The sequence below is a fragment of the Triturus cristatus genome, chromosome 1_1 (genome assembly GCF_964204655.1).
Source record: "Triturus cristatus chromosome 1_1, aTriCri1.1, whole genome shotgun sequence".
Taxonomy (NCBI): Eukaryota; Metazoa; Chordata; class Amphibia; order Caudata; family Salamandridae; genus Triturus; species Triturus cristatus.
In genome coordinates this window covers 1072573203-1072598881 of record NC_140579.1, presented here as the reverse complement: position 1 = coordinate 1072598881, position 25679 = coordinate 1072573203, and the positions used below count along the sequence as shown (strand labels likewise).

General features: G+C 47.2%; 1 protein-coding gene across 1 annotated transcript in view; it reads left to right on the top strand.

Annotated features, from left to right (window-relative positions):
- The window catches only part of IP6K3 (inositol hexakisphosphate kinase 3), a 211243-nt gene extending 195325 nt beyond the window's left edge, over nt 1-15918 (top strand). Inside the window, exon 6 of the mRNA XM_085651166.1 lies at nt 13600-15918. Coding sequence (XP_085507292.1) covers nt 13600-14061 — 462 coding nt within the window. The 3' untranslated portion in view covers nt 14062-15918. The remainder of the gene's footprint in view (nt 1-13599) is intronic.
- The last annotated feature ends 9761 nt before the right edge of the window (nt 15919-25679 follow it).

The window sequence follows — 25679 nt, the reverse complement described above, 5'->3', positions numbered from 1 at the left end:
TGGTGTGGTTTGGGGTCCGGAGCGGCATCCTGTGGCGGAGACGGGATCGGGTCGGCGCTGAGGCCTGGGTGCGGCGTTGAAGCCGCGGCCTCGGGTGCGGCCCGGCTGTCAGATCCTGCGACGGCGGAGCGGCTGCGGAGAGGTCGCCCCCCAACCGGAGGCACAGAGTGAGTTCTCCTTCTAGCGGGGGGGTTCTTCATGTGTGGCGGCCCCACCCCCCCACCCCCAGTGATCGACGGTCGGTCGGACCGAGAGGGGGAGAGAGTTGGTGAACGGGGCGGCGCTTGCTGTGGAGGACGCCATTTTGGGCCCCCGGCCGGGGAGCTCCCGGGGCCAGCGCATGGTCCGATAGTGTCGGCGATCGGCGGAGGATCGCCCATCCTGGTGCATCGCTGGTCTGGCCATTGTGGGGCCGGGGCCTGGTGCGGGGCCCGAGCTGCGGAGGCGGGTCCGGCTGTTGTGGTTCGTGGGTGGGCCTTCGCCCCTTCGCTCTGGGCCGCCGGGCCGCCCCGGCTACTGCGGAGGATTGCACCTGGCTGTCGGCAGTCAAATCGGGCTGCGGCGAGGATACGAGTGTCGCGGGGTCAGTAAACCTGCTCTCTGCGGTTGGGCCTGGGTCCCTGCCCCCCCCTCCCCCACCGATCCGGGTCCGCCTGGGGGTTTGGCGGTGCTGTCGGACCGCGTGGGGGTGCCAGGGGGTGGCTGCGGCCTGTGGAGCCTACAGTGTTCCGTGGATGGCCCGGAGGCGCATCCTGTCCGTTCCCCGGGGCATGCCTGTGGCCCTGTGAGGGCACCGTTGAGGACTCAGGCTCTGGGGCACACAGCGACATTGGGGGCCTGTGCAGCGATTCTGGGACGCCCTGGCGGAGCTCTCATCGCCCGTGGGGTCGTTGAGGGGCACTGACATCCGTCCGTTGGGTGGTGTGGAGTGGTGCCACCTGACACACGAGGGCTAGGGACAATCGGCGAGGGCTCCCAGACGGCCGCATCGGCAGTTGGATCGAGCTGCGCGGACCGTTGCCGGACAATAGTGTCGTCCTGAGCTACTTACGAAACCCTATCGGGGTACACGGTGACAGCGCCTTCCCGAGGGAAGGGGGATCGCGAGGGTCTGCCCGACTCATCATGACGAGGGATAAAACCAGTGGAGGACCCTCCAAGCAGAGCACGCTGGACAAGTTTGCGGGCCCGGGGGGCTCCGCCGGGGCAGTGGGTGGGGCCCATGGTGCTGTACCGGACAATGCTGCCCTCCTGGCGGCTATTACCCAGTCCAGAGACGCCCTGGATGCCAAAATAGGGGCAGTGGGCTCCGATGTAATGTTGCTGCGCCAGGACCTGCGTAATGCGGTGGCACGCATCACTGAGACTGAAACTCGGATCTCGGGGGTAGAGGATGTGGTGACTACCCTGCAGCAACAAGTGGCGTCTCTGGAGACTACCCAGCGGGGTTTGGCATCTAGGGTCGAGGACGTGGAGGGTAGGGCCCGGCGTAACAACCTCCGCTTTGTTGGTTTTCCGGAAGGATGCGAGTCTGGAAATATGGAGAGGTTTCTCACCCAGTGGTTGGAGAGTTGGCTACCAATCGATTCCCTTTCAAAATGCTTTGTGGTGGAACGGGCACATAAAGCCCTGATGCAGAAGCCTCCCCCCGGGGCCCGGCCGAGGCCAGTGATTGCAACACTACTTAATTATCATGATCGGGATGTGATCCTTAAGCAAGCCAGGGCCCACGAACCTTTGCAGTTTAACAATGCCCATATCCTTATATTCCCCGACTATACTAAACAGACTCAGCAACTGCGACAGTCGTTTCTTGCGGCTAAAGCCCGCCTGCGGGAGCTCAGGCTTCCATATGCGCTGCTCTACCCGGCCCGGCTGCAGGTCGTCTACCGCTCCCGCACATACTTCTTTGACTCTCCGGAGGAGGTTTTCCGTTGGACGGATGAGACGGTGCGGCTGCGCCCTCATTCCCCGCCAGGGAAGGAATCTGACTCATCCTCGAGCGGGGTGACCCGGGGCGTGCCTGGTGGCCGGGTGAAGAGGTCTCGCCGCTCCAGGTCCAGGAGGTGATCCAGGTCCGGTGGTGCACCGTCGAGCGGGGGGTCAGCGTTGGATCAAATAGCACCAGCAGACTGATTTATCCTTATATATGCGCATCCATGACTCTTTGATATGTTTATGGCGGTCAGGGGAGTTCTTTGAGGGCTGCCATCCCTGTTGGTTATACCAGGAGGGGATGGGGACTAGGGAATGATGGGCTGTAGTTTGGGGATCCATTGGTGGGTGTGGGGTGGTACCCCCTGTTGGGGTCTGCCGGCACTGCCTGCCGCGACAGGTACTTCACTGTTTTCGAGGTACGGGGTGGGGGGTGGGGGTAGGAGGTTGGTGGGGTTGTTTTGGGAGCTGTTGTTGTTTTCTTATCGCACTGTCCAATTGCGGGTCGGGGTTGCGCTGTGTGACATGTCCTGGGCTACCGGGGCTCTTCTTGTTTCTGATGCTTTGGCATGGCCGCCACCACGGGTAGATTGCTGGATTCCTTGGGGTCCCTGCTCATTGTGAGCTGGAATATCAGAGGGGCGCTATATAAGATCAAGCGTGACGCTATCCTTAAGCAGGCTAAACGCGCCGGTGCTGACATCCTGATGCTCCAAGAGACACACCTTATGGGGACGAAAGCACTATGCTTTCAGCGTTTTGGATATATCCAGGTGTTCCATGCGGGCTTTGTGCGAGGTTCACTGGGAGTGGCAGTCATGATCCATAGACGAGTTCCTTACATCCATGTTAGAGTGTGGGGTGATACGCAGGGCAGATATCTTTTCCTACAGGGTACGTTGTGGGCTGAGTCTGTGATTTTCGGGAGCGTGTATGCCCCACCGCCGCTGTCCTGGGGTTTTGTTGAGATGCTTGTGACCGTGTGGGCAGACATCCCAAGGGGTCTGGCGGTAGTTGGTGGGGACTGGAACGATGTGCTAGATCTGGCTCTTGACAGGCGGAGGCCCGACGGGGCCCCGATGGGTGGTAATTCCACCAAGCTTCATTCCCTCGTGATGGGCCAGGAGTGGGATGACCCATGGCGCCGGTTGCATGGCGGGGCTCCGGGGTTCACCTATCTCTCGGCGGTCCACGGCTCCCTCTCTCGTATCGATTATATCTTTGTGTCTCGGGGTGATGCTGGCAGGGTGGTGGAGGCCGATATTCTCCCTCTGGGGCTATCTGATCACTCGCCGGTGGCCATTACGCTGCGTGCTGGCTCTGGGCGAGGACCATTCCGGTGGCGTCTTTCCGTGTGGAACCTCCAACAGGCGGAATACAGGGAACACATGGGAGACGCCATAGATCATTATTTGCAGCAAAATGTGGGAACGGTGTCGGCAGTGGCGTCTCTGTGGGAGGCGATGAAGCCCACGCTCCATGGGGTTGATATCTCCTTCTGCGTGGCGGCACGCAAGGCCCGCAGGGACTCTCTTGTGCGGGCGGAGGCGAAGATCTTAGATCTAGAAACGCGCAGTGGAGGCGGGGGGGGCGGCGCGTCCGCCGCCAACTGTTGCTAGCGCAGCAGGATCTCCCTTTTGCTGGACGAAGCCCGCCAGGCGTGGTTGGCAACCCGCAGCAGGATATATCAGTGGGGGGACAAATCGAGCAAACTTCTACATAGATTGTGCCAAGGGGCGACAGGTTCCTTTGTTCTCCCGGGTGTAGTTGGACCCGATGTAGTACCGATTTTGGATCCGTCGGCCATCGCAGAAAGCTTCGCGGCCTATTACGCGGACCTCTATGCTCCCCGAGAATGTTTGCCGGCAGAGGTTATTGCCCGATTTTTAGATGACCTTCCGCCCAGGACTCTGACCGACGAAGTAAGCGCGGATCTTGATCGCCCATTCTCGGTAGATGAACTGAACTCTGCTCTTCAGGAGCTGCAGCCTGGTAAGGCGCCGGGTCCCAATGAATTCTTTAAACGATACTCCCAGCAGCTCGGCCCTCATTATTGTAGGGTGGTGGAGGAGGCTAGGGAGGTTGGTCGTTTGCCCAGAGACTGGCGGCATGCTGAGGTGGTGGTATTTCACAAACCCGGCCGGCCTCCTGAAGACCATGCATCCTATCGTCCTATCTCCCTTCTTAACGTAGAGGCTAAGGTTTTGGCCAAGGCGCTTGCTAATCGTCTCCGTCCTCACGTCTCGTCTATTGTGCATCCCGACCAGGCCGGGTTTATGCCCCAGCGGGCGACCCGTCACAATATACGCAGAGCGCATACAGCAATTGCAGCAGTGGGGAGCTTGGGGGTACACGCGGCCCTGTTGCTTGCAGATATGGATCGAGCTTTTGATTCATTGAGCTGGGAATATCTATTCGCCCTCCTACGCCGATTGAATTTAGGACCTCGCTTTCTCTCCTATCTGACTTTACTTTACACAGACATAACAGCGTCTGTGCGTGTGGCTGGCTCTGTCTCCTCGGTCTTTTCTATTGGTCGAGGCACCAGGCAGGGGTGCCCTCTGTCACCCTATCTGTTTGCCCTGGCAATGGAGCCCCTAGCTGCTTGGGTGCGTGTCGATGCGCAGGTATCAGGGCTCGAATGGGCCAATGGCTTGTCGGATCGTATCGTGCTATTCTTTCTTACGCAGCTGGATAGGACTGGCCCGCGGCTGTTGCGTATCATGCAGGTGTTTGGGGAGACTACCGGCTTGTATATGAACGAGCGTAAGTCTACCCTTTGGGCCCTGGGGGGAGGGGCTGACCCTGGTGCCTGGGCCTCCGCGGTGCCGGTGGCACGTGGGGGGCTGAAATATTTGGGCGTGTTCCTCTCGGACGCTCGGTCGACCTCTTGGGAAAGGAACTTGGTGCCGGTATGGAGAGGGTGCGTGAAGATCTCAGAATCTGGTCCCACATGCCCCTATATATATATGGCCGCTCTGCCATTTTCAAGATGGTTGCCCTTCCTCGATTGCTGTATCAGCTGCAAAACCATACATATCCTATATCCTCGGGTTGGTTCCGCCAGGTGAATGTGACGCTGGGTCAGTTTCTCTGGGGCGGACGGGTTGTGAGGGTGGCTCTCCGTACTTGCTTTAAATCCACGTATTGCGGGGGACTCGCTACTTCCGACATTCTCTCATACTATATGGCCTCCCACTTGCTGGTCCTTAATGAATGGTGGTATGGCGACAGGTCGGATCCGGCGTATAGCCTTGAGCGCCGCTTAATGGGAGATCATTCACTGCATACACTCCTTTATTCTGCGCCCTTGCGGCACTCTTTGCCGAGTGTGACACAATTGGTATTTCAGGTTTGGAGACAGGCGTTGCGGAGGATGGGCTGGTGGAATCGCCTAACTAGAGAGACGCCGCTATGGCGAAATGGAGGCCTGCCGCAGTTGGCGACCTTGCCCGGCTTCCAGGACTGGGACGCGATTGGGATCTCCACTTTGGGGGATGTCATGAGTGGTCCTATCCTGAAATCCTTCCAAGATTTGCAGAACGACTTCCAAATGCCGCGCACTCAATTTTTTAAATATTTGCAGTTCCGGCATGCTCTTTCTCCCAGCTTGGCGGGTCTGAAGGAGTTGGACGATTTCAGTCCAATAGAGGCGAACGTTTTCATGGGGGACTTGCGGGACCATAAGATATCGAAAATATACCAGTCCCTTGTGACACACTGCTCCACGTTTCTGCAACGTGTCCATGGGGTATGGGAGGAGGATGTGGGCCCGCTTGAGGAGGAGGACTGGACGGAGGCCCTGGCCTCCCCACGTGGGGCGGCCATCGCCATGAGCTTTCGACTCATCCAGTTTAAATACCTCCATAGAGTGTATTTTACCAGAGTTAGACTGTATAGGGCGGGTCTGGTGGCATCCCCGAATTGCCTTCGCTGCTTGCATGAAGAAGGGACGCTGCTGCATACTATATGGGATTGTTCTGCGCTAACTAGGTTCTGGCGGGGTGTACTGACATGCCTCTCAGAGGTTCTGGGTTGGGATCTCCCTCGGTCTCCTAAACTAGTGCTCCTGCATGTTATGGACGATATAGGGGGCAATGTCTACAAGCGCCACCTGATGCTCCTGGGCTTCACTCTTGCTAAGCGGGACATAGCGAGGGTTTGGAAGGCGACGGCCGCACCCTCCGTATCAGTATGGAAGGCAGGGCTAGATTTCTGCATGGGCCTAGAGGCCCCCATTTTTGTGGCACGGGGCTGCCCGCGTAAACATTATAAAATTTGGAAACGATGGGCAGATTACAGGGGACTGGAATTGGAACCCACTCCAGCGGAATAATTGTGTGGGTGGCAGTCTTTCTCTCCTTTGTTTTGGGGGGGCATGTAACATTTGTGTATTGGGCGAAGTTGTGTCTTACGGACATGGTCCATAGCGAGGGTAGAATTGTAGCTCCGAACAGACTTGCTGCTTTTGCTGGATTGGCGGTGCGATGGGGTGGGGGTGGGGGGTGTTCTATGTTCGTTTGTTTAGTGGGGTTGCATTTTTTATGCACGTCCCTTGTGTAATTTTCTTTTGGTATTTCATGAGAAAAATGTCAAAGCCAGGATTTTGTTCATTGATGCTACGGAAGCCTCTGGGTTACAGAGCTCCGCTAAATGTGTATATGACGAATAAAATTTGTTCACAAAAAAAAAAAAATTGTAGATGAAGGTGTTCAGTTTTACTTTTCTGATATCCACACGGGGTGAGTGATCAACTGGGGAGCAAGTGGAAAGCAGGCTTTAATAAGCCGATGTGCAACTGCCTATCATGGTTAGAGCCCCGGCTCCCAGGGCCTGAGTTGTAAACGAGATACCAGAATTAATGTCGAGCTTTACAGCGCTCCTTAATTGAAACTGCTGAAAGGCTAAGCACGTAAATATACTTCACACGTGTCCCTGAGGTTTCAGACTAAGGCATCCTGAGCTCTGAAACCTATTGATCGGCAGTGACAGCAGCTCGGGCGCCTCCCAGATATGCATTTTTCATTTGTGTAAATATTGATATGAATTTCGCTGGTACTCGAGGTAAGCTACTTCGAAGACGCCTGCGTTGATATCACACACAGACTCTGGGTTACAGCGCCACCGTCTGTTCTTCCACTCGATTCCCGCAAAGCGCTATTAAGATGCACTTCCGGGCTTTATTACTCCATTTCCCACCGTTAATTCGCAAATAGTAAACTCATTTAACATTCAGCACTTCTATCCTCCTGAACACACTTTTGTCTCTCGGAATTGCCATCAGTAGGCTTAAACGATTCTTTGTGTTCCTCTCATATCACTTCTCACTTTCATGGCACTCAGACCTGCCCTCACCCCCCTCTCCTAACTGAGGGCAGCCCTTAGGATTCAGTTTTGTGTTTTGCACCCTCACCTCATTTCAACTCTCTGGGTCACATTTTTTCCTCTTTTGGTTTCTCCAATCATCTCAATCTTGACCATATTCAAATCTTCTCTTTCCCTTTATGTCTCGTGGCCATTCGATGCTGAATGGCTCTACCATCACTAATGCTCTACTAATAAAAACGTGGAATCATCTATTTTCCTCTGACACCTAACCCATCTTCTTCTCCCTAACTCCCCATAAGTTTTCCCCCACGAACCCCTTTGTTCTTTGCTTCTAAGTCTGCTCAACAACTTGGTGTGCTATTTGACACAAAAATGCACCTAAAATGGCACCTCCACTGTATCACTTGTACGGCTATCACCGGAGCAAAATACCAACTACTCAATATAAGTAAAATACATCCCCATCTCCTGTTCCAATTAACACACTAGTCATGAGAAAGGCTGAGTACTGTAATGGCTTAGTTGTGGCTATGCCGATATATGCCTTCTCTCTCCTACACAAGGACATCAGCTTTCTAGCCTGTGTGCTCCTCACTTTTCCTCAAAAGCAGCCAATCTCAAACTTCCAACTTCAAGTCGGTTGGCTTTCTGCCAAAAGCAAGGCCCAGCCCAGATCAACCTCCTTCCCCCGTGGTGTAAGACGATTCTTAGTCTATCACCCCTGAAGCTGTCTGACACTCTTTGCGACTACTCAACTCACCCTGTGAGTTCTGCACTCTGCTACCCTTCACCTCAATCCTCCCACGTACACTGGGCACACTTTTATTCATGCCACCTTCATGTCTCACTTCATTAGAGCGAATGTTCTTCTGCATGAATTTAGGACTTATTAATCCCTGCAAGCCTTCAATGTCGCACTTCAAACATGCTTCTTCAGCTGTGAGCCACACCTTTCCAAGCATGCCCAACTCCATTCCGTCTTCTCCTTTCAATATTCCATCCCACCTTCCCATTGCAAAAAATAATTTTCTACCCGTCACAACTTTCACCATGCACCTATTATAAAAAAACACTTTTTATGGATGTTAAGCAAGCTATGACATAAGGTGCACTGTCATCTTCAAAAATGTCTTTGGCAGTCCTGCTGTTAAGTGAGGTTTGATTAATGATAATTCAATTATCTTTAACACTGACAGTAATTTAAGATCATGAGATGACTCTGTCACCACATAAGTCATCTAGTAACTTGAAACTTTAAAGACAAGCATTTACAATGCAATGGTCTCGGCATTGGTAAAGTCAGAGCTATTGGCATTGCTCATGACATTATTTTTGTTTATGTTTTTGTTTCTAAAACATTTAAAGAAACGGCATTGTCATGAGCAATGCCAATAGCTCTAACTTTAACAATGCCGAGACCGTTGCATTGTAAATGCTTGTTGTTTTAAGCATATGTGGGAAGTGCTTTCATGTAGTGCGTGATGACACGGAGGTGCGTTTAACTATATTTAACCCTGCATAAAGTGCTGTCATGTGTCAATCTCAGAAGTTACTGAAGGCCTCAAAACCTCCTGCAACACACCTGAAAGAAACGCTGTCCTTTACTTTACTGCTGACCTAAAGATCTTCGTAATGATGCCGGTGGCACAGAGCGTCCCTGTAAGTAACGGGCAACGACTAGGGAAAGGGTCAATAAAAAATAATAAAAATTAAAAAAAAATTAACTTAACCCCCCGCAGAACAGTACAACATATCAAATTATTTTTTAGGGCAAGGTCATTTTGAAATACACTAGAAATAAAAGAATAATAAGATTGGTAGAAATAAAGTCAGGAAACGGAGAGAAAGGCATGGGACCCACGTGCAGAGAGACTGACTTGCAGATAGCGGAGGTTGTGGCAACGCGGCGAGCAGGACAAAGTTGTAAAAAGATGGAGGTTTATAGAGAATCAGAGACGTGCAGAAAATCCTAAAAGAAACTTGTGAACCAAAATTACATTTTAAGAAAGATTAAGGCGAAGGGCGAGCTTATGTGCAACTCGCAAACTGCATAAAAGGTGTAGGGTTGCTCTGTCAAACCCCATATTTCAAGGGCTATATAAATAAACGCCAACACTCATTCCAACTCCCGCACCACCTGATCGCAGCTACGGGCTAGGCCCCTCTGCACCTGCACAGGAGCAGGACCCGGCTCAAAGTGGAGCTGGTGCCACCCTCTTACACAGACGAGGCAAGCTTCGTGCCCGGGCATATCAGCCAAATCAAACCCCGGCAGGGTGTTCACTGCTGACAGCGTGAGTGCCGGCGCTTGGGCTTCACATGCACGCACCCTACTGCTCCCCCACAGGCCCGAATCCATCCCCTCCCCTACCTGCGAGCAGAAGTACGATCCTTGGATGCCCAGCTTGATGCAGGTGGGGCACTGCAGCTTGGCCTGGCTGCAGCAGCCCTGCGTCTCGCATACTCGGCTGCTCTCCGTGGCCGCCATGCTGCAGCTCCTCCTGCCGCTGGCAGCGCACACTCGGGCCAGGGGAGGAGAGAAGGAAGGAGCGGCCCCAGGTCCGCCCAGGCTGCAGCGGGGAGGGGTGAGCACGGATAGGCCCACCGGAAGGTTGTGTGTGGGGGTAGGGGCCGCTGTATTCTTTTTTTATAACAGACATTTTTAGGTTACCTAACTAAGCCAGAACCCTGGCTTGGCTCCCCCTGCTTGTTGGCTCGCCCACCTCTATCGCGTAGACAAAGCTTCCACTCACTTTATGCATGAAATGAATCTACTATGCATCCGAAAGATGTTTTTAAAACATGTTTAACATCCCTTTAGTGGTCGGTTGAGTTGTGCTTTCGTGCGTCGAATCTTGCCTTCCGTAAATTACCATTTGCTGATTTGATTTGCTTTGCTTTTTGGTCAATTCTAAGCCTTGGCCCTTTCACCGTCATCCTGGCCTCCCCGGGTGTGCAGCAAATAGGAGTTTAATGCATCGCCCTTGTGTCCGAAGGTGCCCAGCATGGGCCTTGCAGGCCTACCAGGCCTTGAAATTCCTATCAGTTCAGTTCCTCAGGTCAGCCCTGGAGCCCGGGAGATGTAACTTTCTCAGCGGGGTCCCGCGAGCCACGGAGCGCCATTCGGAGCAGCACAAAGGGAGAGGGGCGGGTTCGGGCGGCAGTGAGAAGAGAAGAGGCCGAGCCTGGGAGGGGTTTAATAAGCCCCATTATTGGACGCTTTATCAGACACTGGCGGGATTAGCAGACGTTTCATTCGGGGTACACTTGGGAAGCAAAGAGTAAAGGCGATTTAGTAGGTAAAGACGAGGTGGTGATGGACTCTCCGTAAGCAGAGACGTGAGATTTTTTTTAGCAGGAGTTCTGTGGGGGAGAGGCGGAAATGGCGTAGGTGCCACATCCGCTCCTTCTTGAAAGGGCCCAGCGTCGCGTATTTCAAATCCCAGGACTCGGAGTTTCCCACCGCCCTAAGTCAGTAGGTTGTCTCCCATCTTTTAAATCCAAAAACATCAGGAAGGTGCACTTTGTTTCATAAGTTCGACTCCTTAAGGATCACATACCACTACATATGGCCCATTATGTTGAAGCCTGCTCCCGGGATCTGGGGGTAACCCACCAGTCACTCGATTAAATCCTAGCATGCCCAGTTCAGTCTTTCAGCCTTATGAAATAGAAGAAACAAGGCAGAGTAAAAGGCACACCACTGCCTTTCTCCGAGGTCAAGAAGAAATGCCTCGGAGAAAGGCAGTGGCATTTTCGGATTCGGGGGCGTGTTTGTCTTTTCTCTCCTCCAGCCATTGGCTGGAGGAGAGAATGAGACTTTCTTTAAAAAACACGCCCCCCGATCCGAAAAGGACGGGGCCTAATGGGAGTGACTGACCTCTTCTCCAGTGGCTGGCCAGCATTTACGAGGCCAGCCAATGGAGAACAGGGGAGAAGAGGGGCGGGTTCAAGCCCCTCTTCTCCAAGTCATTAAATCTCGGAGCGAGACTGCGCAAGCGCAGCCTTCGCAGCCGAGACCTAAAAAGGGGGCCTTGTCCTAGGAGCATAGCAATCATTAGTGCAACAGGTGGAGGGGCCCTCGGATGCAGAGGTGTGATGGACCAGTTGTGCCCCAGTTATGGCTCTCTTCTACTACCCAGTACAGAGGCAGAGGCCAAGTTTTTGTAGCTTGAAATACGGCCCATGGTACTCCTGCTTCGTAACAGGTCTGCTCCAATGTTGCAATTTGCTGACCATTCTGGAGAGTGCCCCTGAAAGCAAGCCATACTACTATGTGACAGCTCACCAATCGTTTTGTGAAACACCTGTGAAATGGTAAATATCAAATGTTCATGAAGGAGTTTTAAAGCAAAACATTTCATGCAAGGGGTTTTAAAGGAATTTGGACAAGAATAAAGTGGGCTATACTGTACATAAGCAAATCCATTTTTCGAAATTATTCCTCCTTTGAACAAGCAGACTGCCAAATCTAATCCTACTTTGAGTGACAAGCAGCATAAATTGAGATGCTCTCCTTTAGATATAGTGACTTCTAAATAACAGTCATCTCCTTTCCTAAGAGTCGAGACGCCAACTCTGTAACAGGTTTATTATGACCTGAACAAGGCCATCCCAAAAACGGAAGGCATATGATCCGTGGAACGCCAATACCAATCCAAATAAGTGGTTATATATTGCCCGGTTGGCTTAGCTATCCTAAATGTTGGATTGATTATGGTTTCAGTGGACTTCTGAATACGTAATAGCCTTGAAAAAGTCCTTTTGGACGAAACACGTGTTGGCTGTTTTGTACACACATGTGGTTGTTAAAAGAAGAAACAATACAGAAATATGGAAAGGAAATCCTGAAGTATTCTGTGGACTTCAATTTGATATACACAAACAAATAGTGGAAACCAGCTTTACTGGTTTTATTATTTCTCATGTGTGCCTCGACAAGTGTGTGAAAACTTCTAAATAACAATACAAGAATAATGTAGCCCCATGAGGTCTTACTGCTGGAAAAGTCGAGGTAATTTTAATTCACTATTTTTTTTTCCTTCTCACTCGTCTCCATGTTAGGATTTATGTTTGTCATCTTAAAAACAATAATAACATTTTCCCAACTCAAAGTGTTCCCTAAAAATAGTGGGTTTATTCTTGAAGTACAATCGATGAGATAACTACAATTGCTTACTGGAAAAAAAGAGCTTATTTTCTGGGTTGCCCACTTGATTATTATAGCAATGAAAAGCAGGCGGTTCCTGCAACAGATACGGGTCTTCCCATTATAAAACGGGACTTTGCATCATGAAGTGGCATATACTAGAATTAGCCTATCCACCCATGACAGAGTAATGCACACAAAGGACAGTCTTGTACCACTTTACCCTACCTCTTTGAACCTGTACTGCTTGTAGGAAGACTCACCTTAATCTTCATAGTAGCATTCACCTCTTCATTCACAAATTTGTTTGAGGTGAATATCTCCTTCCGATGAAGGTCTCTTGTTAAGAGCTTTTGTCAAAATGCTCTCTTTCATACCTGGAGTTACATGAGCTGATGGGTTGCCAACTGGATCAAATCACCCGTGTAACTGAAGAGATGTATTTCAATCTCAGTCCTTCAGGTATACCAAGAGATGCTTGAGCTGTTAGGATAGGCAAGGATGGCTGTGAAAAGATGAAAGCATGACTGGGTTAACCAAATTATTCCATATCGTCAGGATACACCTTTTAAATTCTAGGGCATTCCATTAACAAATCAATGCATCATGGAAGTAGCACCACAAGTTATCTTCAATTAAACGAATTGGACTAACATATTTGATAACAACACCGATTTGGGAAAGGGAAGCATGTTAATGGCAAAATAGAACTCCAATTCAAGTAGTGCCACATTCTCACCTTAAGCTTGATTATACTAAGGAGTTGTAAACAACTGAATTTTACCTATTGCTTTCAGCTCTCGTACAGGTGTGTTCATAGATGAGCCAAGTCTGGGTCAAAAATTGTATTGTAAAATAAGCAATCAGATCTGACAGAGCCTACAGAAGTCTTAAGAAGTGAGAGCAGCCAGGGTGTAGCCCATCTAAAAAATTCTAAATAGCCACACTTGACACCAACTTAACTCTAAATAGAGGTCTGACTACTATTGCCTGAATGCATTGAGAACTGAACTAATTGGCCATCTATATAGTTAGGTGGCAGGCAGAATCGTTGCTGAGGATAGTCAGATGTTTGGTAGATAATGTTGTATGGGTTTGGCATCTTTAACAAACAGTTAACACATAATATGAATTGTCAACATGTACATGGGACATTAACAACTGATATAATCTTCTTTTCCTGTAAGGTTTACCAGACAAACACTGGCAGCTACATCTGTAAGGACAAGTACTATGGAAGGAAGCTTTCGGCAGACGGCTTCAGACAAGCACTCTACCACTTCCTGCACAATGGTCAGCATCTACGTACAGACCTTATCGAGTCCATCATCTTCCAACTGAAGTCACTCAAGGCAGTCATTGAGGGCCAAAGCTCCTACCGCTTCTACTCCAGCTCCTTGCTCATAATCTATGAGGGTCACGAACCAGCACAGCATTCGCCAGCCTCTGACAAGCACCCCCCAGACAATCCCAACTCCAGCTCTGGAAACATCTTCCCGAGAGTGGATGTTCGCATGATTGACTTTGCCCACACCACCTACAAGGGGTCCAGGAACAATTGCACCACCTACGAAGGGCCTGACCAAGGCTACATTTGTGGGTTGGAGAGTCTCGTCCAAATCCTTCAGGGAATCCAGGAAGGAGAATGAACCGTCCAAAGGTTGCAGGCTGTAGTTTTATGTGAAGCTTCCTACAAGCCATTAAGCTTGGATTGCATGTGAATATTTTTCCTATGAAGATTTAAGGTTACAATGCCTTTGAAATTTCCACCTGCGTGCATATATCTTGTGTACTTCTGAAGGTATGTATGACTTTCTGATTCATAAAACGTGCCACACACAAAATTAGGCGTATCTGGAAATGGGGCACTAAATGATAAGGCATAGGAATTCGACTGACCCTGCATAGGAATCGGCCGATCTTCCTCAGTGTGGCACCTCTACACGATGTAATGGACAGACGGTTCATAAAACAATTAGATGCCTTAGCAATATATTATAAGGCTGATTTCGTTCTATTTAGTGTAAAAGGTTCTCCCGAAAACCCAATAGGGACTTTGCAGATGTATGAGAAACAGATGCTTTTTCGGCAGGAATCCAGATGGGCATGAAAACGCTGGTGACTTATAAGGTCTTAGCAAGTTGCATCAAAAGCATTCATCCAAGCTGAGGAGACCGTGCCAAGGACATTCATCAACTGCCAGTGACCAAGCCAAGCAAACAACACTCTGATGCTGTCTGATCAATTTTCAAAGGTCAGCTTTTTAGGGCCCAGAATGTCGAGCTGTTACAGGGTTGCAGTGCAGTTAAAAGCACTTAGCTGGCTGCCACAAGCCCCTGTGTAGCCTACGAATCCAAAACGTCATGGCCACTTTCCACAGTGACATTCAACAGCAGCCTAAAGTTGCTACTGGGTTGTACGGCTTTCAGCCTGGCATGGGAGCCCCTCTTCCAGCAACACTCTCCTTTCATACGATCCAGCTGGAAAGTCTAATCTGGATCACAAATCAATGTCTACTTAAACCTACTCTTAACACAGAGCATTGCTGTGCGGGGCCATTTTTTTCCACAGCTACAACATTCTGCAATTCCGTACTGATGGAGACTGCTTCCCCTAAAGGTGAACAGAGGACATAAACGTATCGAAATTGCACAGCGCCTCACCCCTGTCCCCTTATCTTATTTAGACTGCACTGCCAATCCAGTTTCTGTATTGTTCTTTTAAACGTGCCTCTCTTATTCATTTAAGGGGTCATACATTTCAAGAGAGTTTACCCACAATGACAATTAAGCTGTTCAGCCGGAGAGGTGGGAAAGCGCATTTCAAAGTGTTTTCTCGTCATTGATAAGACTGCAGGACGGTCCAATCATGATAGATAGTGACAGAGTAGTTAGATATAAAACTAAAAGAAATTCTTATGGTGAAATTGACTGTCATCTCACAGCTTACTCAGCATTCTGGGAAAGATGTCACAAAATGTTTGCCGTGTTTAATAGCTCGGAATGCATGATGAGAAAACGCGGGAATTCGCTTAAGGGAAAGGCTGTGCACCGTTCTTATAAGGTTCATCATATCCCTCGTGAAAATGTTCTTCAAATATTGTAATAATGTCTCCCTCAGCGCCAACTCGCTCTTAATACCCTCAATGTTTTGCACAAACCACGTTTCTGCTAGTATTCCTTTTTACAGTTATTCGTGTTTCTCTGTACCATGAACTTTGCACTAGCTGCCAAGTTGAATGTTACATTTATATCTGTATATATTGAATTCTGTTTTTAGTGATCTTAGTTATGCCTTTTTACAGTGATAAATATGTTCAATATGTTAAAGGATAGACGTGTTTCAACGTGCTATTGGTACTTTTGGAGGTACAACTGTGCACTTTGTAGCACACTTATTACAGTGTTGGGGTGAGAAAGTAGTTCCGTTTTATAGACTACCTTCGATTTAAGGAAAATAAAAAAGAATTGAATGGCAAATAAAGTGATCACCCATCTGCCAGCTGCTGCCTGTGTTAAATGTTGTTTGTTAATAATTTTTTAGATCACGTCCAGCTTTTGACATGCTTCCCGTTTAGGCAGTCCTAGCTAAATTGCCCTTTATTTCTCCGCTGATTCAATTAGCCTTAATTAAGGCTTCACAGACTCACGTGAGTGAGGTGAAAAGTAGTGTGTGGTTGTGTGGTATGGACAGGTGGAATGTACGAGCATGCGGTGTTGTAATGAGGAACGTGGAGTGCAAGGGTAGACAGTGGAGTGGTAATGTGTGTGTGTTCAAATTGATGTCAGTTGCTAATGTCACTTATCACGGTTAGTTCTGGGCTCCTGTCACTCCCTTTCATGTATGACACTGGCCACTGGAATTATGCGGCATGGGAGGATGACATAATGTGGCCGGGTTGACTAAATTATGCAGCAACAAAAGGTAAATTATGCGGCAAAATGTGACGCTTTTTGGGATAGTATTACTTAATTTATTTTGTCAGTTTTACACGTTAACACTGTCTGGGCACATGTTTCACCTCGTCAGTATCAGTTTAACACACACATACAGCAATAAGCAACAGAAAGCTGACCAGTCAACATTTGTGAAGGACATGCCACTGTGCAACAACACGTGTCACATTGTTTTAAGTAACTTTTGATCTGCTTGAGGCAGAATTTTTTTTGTTGTTGAAAAAATCCGTTGATTATGCAGCAGATGATGGATAATGTGGCAAATTCATAATCATGCAGAAAACCCAGCAGCAAAAAAAATCGAAAAACTGCGGTGGCCCTGTGTATGTTAATAAATCATAGGAATTTTAGTTCTTAATTTGAACTGACCAAACATTGGCGATGGTCAGTAGATTTTTTTTATAGAAAAGAAGCAGCAGCAGAAAACCACCAAAGACATCAACCAAACAGAGATTCAACATATGATTTGGGCCCAAGGGTTCAGCTAAAACATTTTTTATGTGGTGTTGGTGGAATTAAGTGGGTGGTCAATGGCTGAATCAGTGTCTAAGTGGTAACACATTGGTGAGGAAGACTGTGGCCTGGTGCACCCACACTTCAACACCAGCAACCGCCTTGTCACCTGAAAGTGCACAGATTGCCAGTTGGCATCAGCACGTGGGGCTCAAGCCATTTTGAGTGTAGTAAATCAGCACACCACAGCCATATTCTATGGAGTGGTATAAAGGCTAAATATGTGGTCAATTATTGCAGGTTAACTGTGCTTGGTAGACCTGTCTGATAGCACACTGTTCTTTTTGAATTGTTGCTATCTTTTTCTTAGTTTGAGTTCTGTAAACTGAGTTCGTTTGTGGTCTTGATGGTATTGCACACATAGCAAGACTTTGCCAATTTGGATTTTATCTCTAGCATGTTATTTCAGTATCACAAATCCTGTTGAGAGTCCAGCCTCAACACAACACTATACTGAGTGTCTCTGTAGTGCAACCATATTTACATTGACTCTTTGAATTTGTTGTGTTTAACAGTGACAACAGTGATGAATGTTGTTGTGTTAATTTATGTTTACCTATTGCTCATATATTTATTCACTCATGCCTTGGTGATTCATTAATTTCTAGGCACGGTAAGTGCACAGTTGCTAACTTTTGTCTTGCTAATTCCACTAGAGCCATCACATTAGTGAGAGATGAAGTTAGACATTTTTGAGGCATATGTGGTAGGGTTTTTGAAAGAGGAAGATTACTTGGTTCAAAGAAAACTCCCATCATTAAAACGCTGTTTTGGACCTAGGGGTCTGTACGAAATTAAACCGAGAAGGGCACTGAAAGCTGTAAGGCACTGGCATGTGTTTATCTAGGGGGTCCATCAGATGGAAAAAGAGTATGGAAGACGGAATAATACAGTGTTAAACATCTTCTCAAAAGGCCAAGAACAAAATGAATGCCTTGGCCATTGTGTTGTTGTGCTGAAAACAATAGCAGCCAAATGGGACTTTGAGAACATTACATAAGATCAGATGATAAAGGAGTAGATTTTAATAAAGAAAAAAGGTTTTAAAAAAACTTCAAGAAAGATTGTGACTTTGAGAACATTACATAAGATCAGATGATAAGAAAGTATATTTTGATAAAGAAAAAAGATTTGTGGAAAACCTCAAGAAAGCTTGTGACTGGCATGGACATCACTCTGTAGGCCACCATAAATATTGTCAGCAGCATAGAACAATTGGAAAGATATATACAGAAAATAAAGTATAAACCAAGTACGGATGCTAATGTTATTTCTCTGCAGAGTGCAGTGCCAAGAATAATCAAGCATTCGTAAGGCCAAAAGGTGTCGCAAATGCAAAAGCTATTGGCTTTGCCAATGTATTTGAGCCACGTTGTACACCAATGTGGGCGCTGTTCAGCATGGCTAAAGTTGATGACGTAGAGGAGAGTGGCGTGGAGAGTCGTAGAGTGGAATGTCAAAGAGCGGAGTAGAATGTTACAAAGTGGAGTGGCAGAGAGTATTGTGTATTGGAGTGGCATTAAGTGGAGTCGCATACAGTAGAGTGGATTAGAGTGGAGTGGACTGGTGTAGAGTTAATTGGCATAGAGTGTTCCAGAGTATAGTGGCGTAGAGTGGAGCTGCATAGAGTTTAGCAGTGTACAATGCAACGTCATAGGATGTAGTGGCATATGATAGAGTGTTGTATAGTAGAGTGCAGTGGAGTAGAGTACAGTGGCGTGGAGTACAGTGGCATGGAGTGTAGTGGTGCAGAGAAGAGTGGCACAGAATGCAGTGGCGTATAGTGGTGCATTGTAGAGTGCAGTGGTGCAGAATGAAATGGTACAGAGTAGAGTGGCATAAAGTGCAGTTGGCATAATGTAGTGTGACATTAAGTGCAGTGGCATAGAGTGGTGTAGAGTGGAGTGGCATAGACTGCAGTGGCATAGAGTGGAGTGATGCAGAGTGCAGTGGCATAGAGTGCAGTGATGCGGAGTAGAATGGCTTAGAGTGCATTGTCATAGAGTGCAGTAGTGGAGAGTAGTGTCGTAGAGTGCAGTGGTGTAGAGTGGCATAGAGAGCAGTGGTGGAGAGTACAGTGGTGCAGAGTAGAGTGCAGTGACATAGAGTGCACTTTTGTAGAGTGCATTAGCGAAGAGTGCAGTGGTGCGGAGTAGATTAGAGTGGCATACAGGGGATTGCCATTGAGTGCAGGGGCGTAGAGTTGAGTGCTACAGAGTAAAGTGCGCTGGCGTAGATTGCAGTGGCATAGAGTGCAGTGCTGCAGAGTGGAGTAGAGTGGCATAGAGTGGAGTAGTACAGAGTAGATTTGAGTGGCCTAGACTGGAGTGGTGTAGAGTGCAGTGGTGTAGAGTACAGTAGAGAGGCAAAGATTGAAGTGGAGTACAGTGCAGTGGTGCAGAATAGAATGCAGTTGCACAGAGTGCAGTGGTGTGGAGTGGTACTGACTACAGTGCAGTGCTGTGGAGTAGAGTGGTGCAAAATAGAGGCATATGCATGATGTGGCAGCACACTGCCATTACAGACAACACACTTTCAGTTGAAATGACCAATACATTTGAAAAGATAAACAATTTTACTAGTATAACTATACAGTACAAAAAACAATAATGTGTGGAAACGGCATCACGCAGTGTAATGATTTGTTTTGATCATATTAAAGAATTTGTTTCCAACGCACTTCAGAATTAACAAATAAATGTGCTTCATTTATGTTCCTAATTCTGATATATTCTGAAATACTTGCACAGTTCATTTAAATGTTGTTGTTTGATAGAAAAAAAAACCTTGACTACCCACAGTATCCAGCAAGATTGATTGTCACATAAATCCTCTCACTTTGAAGTCAGAGAAAGAAAAGTAAGCTCCAAGCTCCCTCGGAAGACAGTGACTGACATTTTACCTCGGTCTTTGAATGCACACGAAATGTGACAAAATAAAAACAAGATTTATTGGCCTTTTTACACAAAGGAGAACCTGTGGAAGAATACAAGGGGAGCTGGTGTGAATACGGTTTGCTCCTAAGAAGGGACAAACTCACCCTGGATAGCCTAAAATACATAGTACCAGCAAGTCGAAAGCCAGAAAATGTGAGTTGCAAACCACAAAGCCAATTGTATGCAACGGGCAGAATGCATTCCCATGGAGCTTTCTGAATGTCCACAAGATGTCTTTAGCAGACCAAAGAGCTGCGCTGTCTGGTAGGCTTTGACCTAAAAAGGGTAGTGTAAAAGAAATCTAAAGGGGAATTTATGAAAAAGAAGGAAGACAATTGTAACACGTTAGTTTGAGCCCCAAAGCTTACTCTTAGTATCACCCAGCAAACTTGTAACAATTAGAAAAGGAGAATACATTTCAGATGGGTATGCAGAGAGACAGAAGATCATGTTCAATACACTCCAGAATAACATGGGACATTGGACTGCAGTTTAGATGTTGTTAAGTAATAATCATACAAACCGAAGATTGAAGTATTGTATAATGCAGACTCATGGAGTTGATGTGGGAGTCATGGTGGACTCGTACCTGGTATAACCTATTAGGTAAGGAATTGTTTAAGAAACAGTAGGATGTCAGAGTGTTGTTACCCACTGATATAAGGCCGGTGGGGCAGAAGGGCCACCAAATTGAATTGCTTGAGTATTTCTGGGCTGATTTAGATTTTAAATGGAGAAAAACACAGAATAGCATACATGCCACAGAAAGAGGGAGATTGATTCACAGTAGCGCACTCTGAGATGGCAGTATGGTTGATGTCAAAGAAAGGACATACAAAAGGAAATTGGTGGAAAAATTAAAGGCTGATTTTCCCCAAAAATTGGGGAACTATATAGAGTGTATGCACCACATCACCTTGAAGAAAGGGGTAGTTCCTCTGAGCCAAACGGTAAATAACGTGATATTTTCCTACAGAGGAAAACTGAATGATATATTGTCTTTGTTGTAAAGCCTATGATAGAACCAATAAGTCTTTCTTTCTTTCTTTCTTACAAATGTTATTCAGTTTTATGTTGTAAAAACTATAAAAGTACTGAATGAATATATATTTGAGCACATTTATATTTTACAACATTAACAGATTATATACAATTAGTTACAAAAAACATGATGGAACACATGAAATACTAAACAACATTAAAAGGATACTTCAAAGCTACTTCTAAAGTCAGAGCAACCAGCTCCATAAAAAGGGGCCTGTTTATCTCCTTGAAAAATGCTGTATTAACATTAGGGCTCTTGGTTTTCTATTTTTACCGACATTTACAGATAAATATAGAGAACTGTCTATTTTCCTGTCTGTATTTATTTTTCAATAATGAAAACATGTCTTCTTTGAATAAAGCTCGCTACTGTCAAACACAAATGCCGGAAAAGTGAGTGTGCTGATTGACAGGTAAGGGGAGTTGAGAAAAGAGAAAAACAATCCTAATGAAGCTCAGATACAAGTAGATGTACAGCTGTTCACTCTGTTGTACAATACAAATGTTTTTAGATGACTATATTGTACTGTATATAGCTGAAACATGTTGGGCATTCAAATGTGAGTATACATTTATAAGTTAAATACATGTAGAAATATACACAATGCAGCCACATTACACAATCAAGGGAAAGCAAAAATAAATACAGACAAAATTGCCAACAAAATTATGGATAAATACAGAGGGAAATCTAAAAAATATGAATACCCTAAAACTTGAAGCGTTAACTATCATTACTCTATCAGGTATCCCAGGCTTCTTCCTTTATTGCAGTTTTCATCTTAGATAACACCTGTTCATATCTTGTTTTACATTCAGCAATGGCTCACTGTGATCTATTTTTTTGTATTAAGGGCCACCGTTAAATCTAGGAGAGCTTTAGAACAATCGTGATCAAACTACCCCTGCTATATCACGCAAAGTGATATCAAAAAGAGGTTTATTGACCTCAATTAACTTTGATAGGAACCTCTCCGGATTAACCTTATCCCACCTGATGCGTGCACCATTAGTTCTATTCTAACAGGGTCAGTAGATTGGCTATCATCTGTAGTGATTTCACTCAAGAGCGCAGGTGATTTGAGAATATGCATTGACTTGAGTAGTTTTAACAATGGTATATGATTCCAAACTTCCAGAAAACATTTAATATTTATCTGGTGCTACTTTGTTTACCACACTTAAACTTGCAGTTTGAACCTGCTGAAAGGGTAAACATTTATTGGATTTGTTCACTCCATAATGAACTTTCAATACAGCAGAATGTTATTTGATTGACAAGTGATCCATCAATTCTTCAATGAATTATCTACTATGAAAGATCGGTTTGTGTAATTCCTGGCACTGACTGAATTCTTTGATACTCTGTGGAAAACTATACAAGCAAAATTGAATAAGGGTGGGCAGAAGTGTTTACAAAGGTTGTTGTCTTTTATTAGTAAATGCGAGCCATTTACGAGGGTGGAGGATATTGTTAAATACTATGTCATATCAGTAGATGCAAGCAATTATGGTGTGGGTGGTATCTTGTCACAGAGAGAAGGGAAGAAAAAACTGGAGTATGCTACATTAGTCCAGAGCATTGAGAACCTGAGGAATAAATTACTCTGTCAATAAGAGGGAGCTGTTGGCTTGCACATGGGTGATGGAGCATTATCACATATTCATTTGGAGTACCAGATTAGAGATTCATCCGGATCACAAACCATTGGTGAATGTGTAACAGCATTCTAGTATTCTGTATAACATATGAAAAGAACGAATACCAGCCAGGCTGTTTGGATGTATAGGCTGCCAATGAAGGAGAAGGTAATGGATGGAGTAGAGGAATATGAACATGAAGTGTTTTTTAAGTGCAGGGCTGTGCAGAATTGCATGGAACAAATTGTGATGGAATGGATAACAGGTATTATGTAATAGCATAATGAAGGAGTATTTGAAGGTCTTCATCGAAAATTTGGAGGCTGACTGGCTTGGGGAAAGGAATTTAAGAGGGGAAGTGGTGTTCATGAGGATAAGTTTATTCTCTTTCTTGGGATACATAGCTCATCAGTTAACCATATACTTAGAAAGTGGTATAAGAACCATAAATCGAGTCAAGACAATGTTGAGAGGATGTAGAATAGCTAGGGACCCACAGAACAACCCAGGGTAAGTAGATAGGGACCCCACAGAGAGCGTGTGTAATGTATAAACACGACTGCGTGCTCCGTACGAGTCTATATGCAAATCGCGGTTGGATTTTTAAAGATTAGGGACCCTTCCCAGTGGACCCTGAGAAATCCCCCTGGAAGACAGAAGGTTGGAGAGCCACCCCACCCGTGGATACTGTGGTACCCAAGTTACCTATCCCAGGGAAGCCAGGTGCATAGGTGTGAAGTGGAGTCGGAAACCGCCGTTTAACCCAATGGAGGACTCCAGGAAAGTGCAGCAGTTCAAAGAGGAGAAGATGTGCGGAGCAATCCAAATGTGGATTCTTGAAGAGGAGTACCTGAAAGCAGAGAGGGCAGCGTCTATGTCACTCAGGGGTGACCAGGCGACTTGGAATACGAATGCCCTCCGATGTCGAGTGCTTCAGGAAAGATGACAGTGACCTTGACTCTGCAGCTGCGAGGACCAGGCGACGCTGAGGATGACCAGGACCCGGATACGAGCTTTCCCACAAAGGATGTCGAATGCTGAGGGAGCACAAACAAGCCTGGGCAAATGCAACCCACGCAGGAATTCCAGAAGGTGCACGGTTGGGACCAGCAAGGTCCAGGAGACTCACCACAAGCAGGGGAGTCAGGGCAGGCCCCCAAGCAATCAGGGGAGCCCAAAGAAAACAAATGTGACCCTCAAATGGAACCACAGGCCAGAGGCACAGGAGTCGCGAAAGGACCTCAAGCAGCTCACCAAAAGATGCAGGTCACGATGCACATGATGTGGTGTGGCTGAAGATTCTGGTCACTAGAGGTGATCGAGTTTGGGGCAACTTGGAGCCTGAAGATCTTCTTGCAAAGACGACAACAATCCTTTGCAACTGCAAAGGGAACACGGTACTCAGGGGTTCGGTTATTGCAACCCCCACAAGGACTTCTGGCCTCAAACTTAGTGAGAAAGTAGAGCAGGCGTCGGGACCGGAGGAAAACCACCACCTGTGTTGCAGAGCCCACAGCTCTGCAATACATCTGCAGACCGGTCGACTTAGTTGCGGTGCCTGCAAATGCAGCGGAATGACTCCTTCACTCCAAGGGAGATTACTTCTGTAGTCCTTGATGCTTCACAGGCCCTGGAAGGTTCTTGTATAATGCACAGGCACAGACAATGCAGCAGACTGGAAGGGAGATGAAGTCAGGCCCAAACGAAGTCCAGCGAGGTCCAGAGTGCCGAACCAGTAGAAGTGCTGAGGTTTCAGTTCTGAATCTTATCCCACGACGAATCTAGGGACCTACACCCAGGTAAACCCTTAAGTACCCTAAGGAGAGGGTTGGGACGAATGAGGGGACCCTCCTAGGGGAGGCTCTGGACACGGGGGAGGTTACTCCCATGTCCTTTGTCCAGTTTTGCGCCAGAGCTGGTTTAAACTGGACTATGCAGAGGGACACAAAATGCGCCCCTCATGCAGACTTTCAGGCACTGGCAAGCGCACCCACCCAGCCCTAATACACTGAATCCTGTCTGGGAGGTGGTTACACCTCCCTGTGACAGGATGTCTATTGTTCTACCTTCCCCTGCTCAGCAGCAGGAGGGCAGAAATGTGTCTCTGGTGGGCAGCAACCATTTTGTGCTGTCCGAGGACTAGAAGGCTGGTACTAGGAACACTAAGAGCCTAACGGAGGGCTCTTCCAGTGCTTGGAATCATACCCCCACACCATTTAGGGTGTGGGGGTATGATCCCAACATGTTTGATACCAAACATGATAGGATTCGTTGCAGCCGGTTTCAAGATGGTCATCGTGCGATTACGCGGTGCATCTCAATATAGTATATGGCTGCTTCACTGACAACCCGGAAGAATGGACTCCGTAGGCTGCAGGGGTGTCCTGCTCATGCAGGGGCACCCTCTCACTTAGAACCAAGCACCCTGCCCTCAGGATTGTAAAGGCCTGCTATGGGGTGATTTATAGGTTTTAAGTGCAGGGACCCTAATATATAGTAAACCTATATCTTTAGTAAGTGGTGCATGCACCAACTTACACAGGCTGCAATGGCAGGCCTGTAGTTCCATTTTGCATGGTTGCCCATGGGTGGCATAATGCATGCTTCAGCCCATGGTAGACCTCTAGGGTACCTATGCCCTGGGTACCTTAGTATCATATACTAGGGACTGATAAGTGTATCCCAGTATCCAATCTGGGGTGTACCTAGGTACTCAACACAACAATTTAGGGAGAAGGCAGATAGACTGGGGTCCTGATTAGCAGGATCCTAGTCAGACTAGTCAAAACAGCATCACATCAAGCAAAAAGTGGGGGTAACCATAAGAAGCACATCCTACTTTCCTGCACAACTCCCTCCCCCCCCAAACGTAAGAAGATGAGACTAACCTTGCCCAGTTGAGTCTTCATTTTCTAAGTGGAAATATCTGGAGAGTCCATCTTCATTTGCATGGTTACTCCCAGGTCTATGTTCCCCTGTATAGTCCAGCTCCTGCAGGGAAATGGACCACCTCAAACATTTGGGGTTTTCACCCTTCATCTGTTTTAGCCGTAAGAGGTGCTTATGGTCTATCTGAACAATGAAGTGAGTGCCAAACAAGTATGGCCTCAACTTCTTCAGGCCCCAGACCACAGCAAAAGCTTCCCTTTCTATAGCTGCCCAACGTTTCTCTCTGGG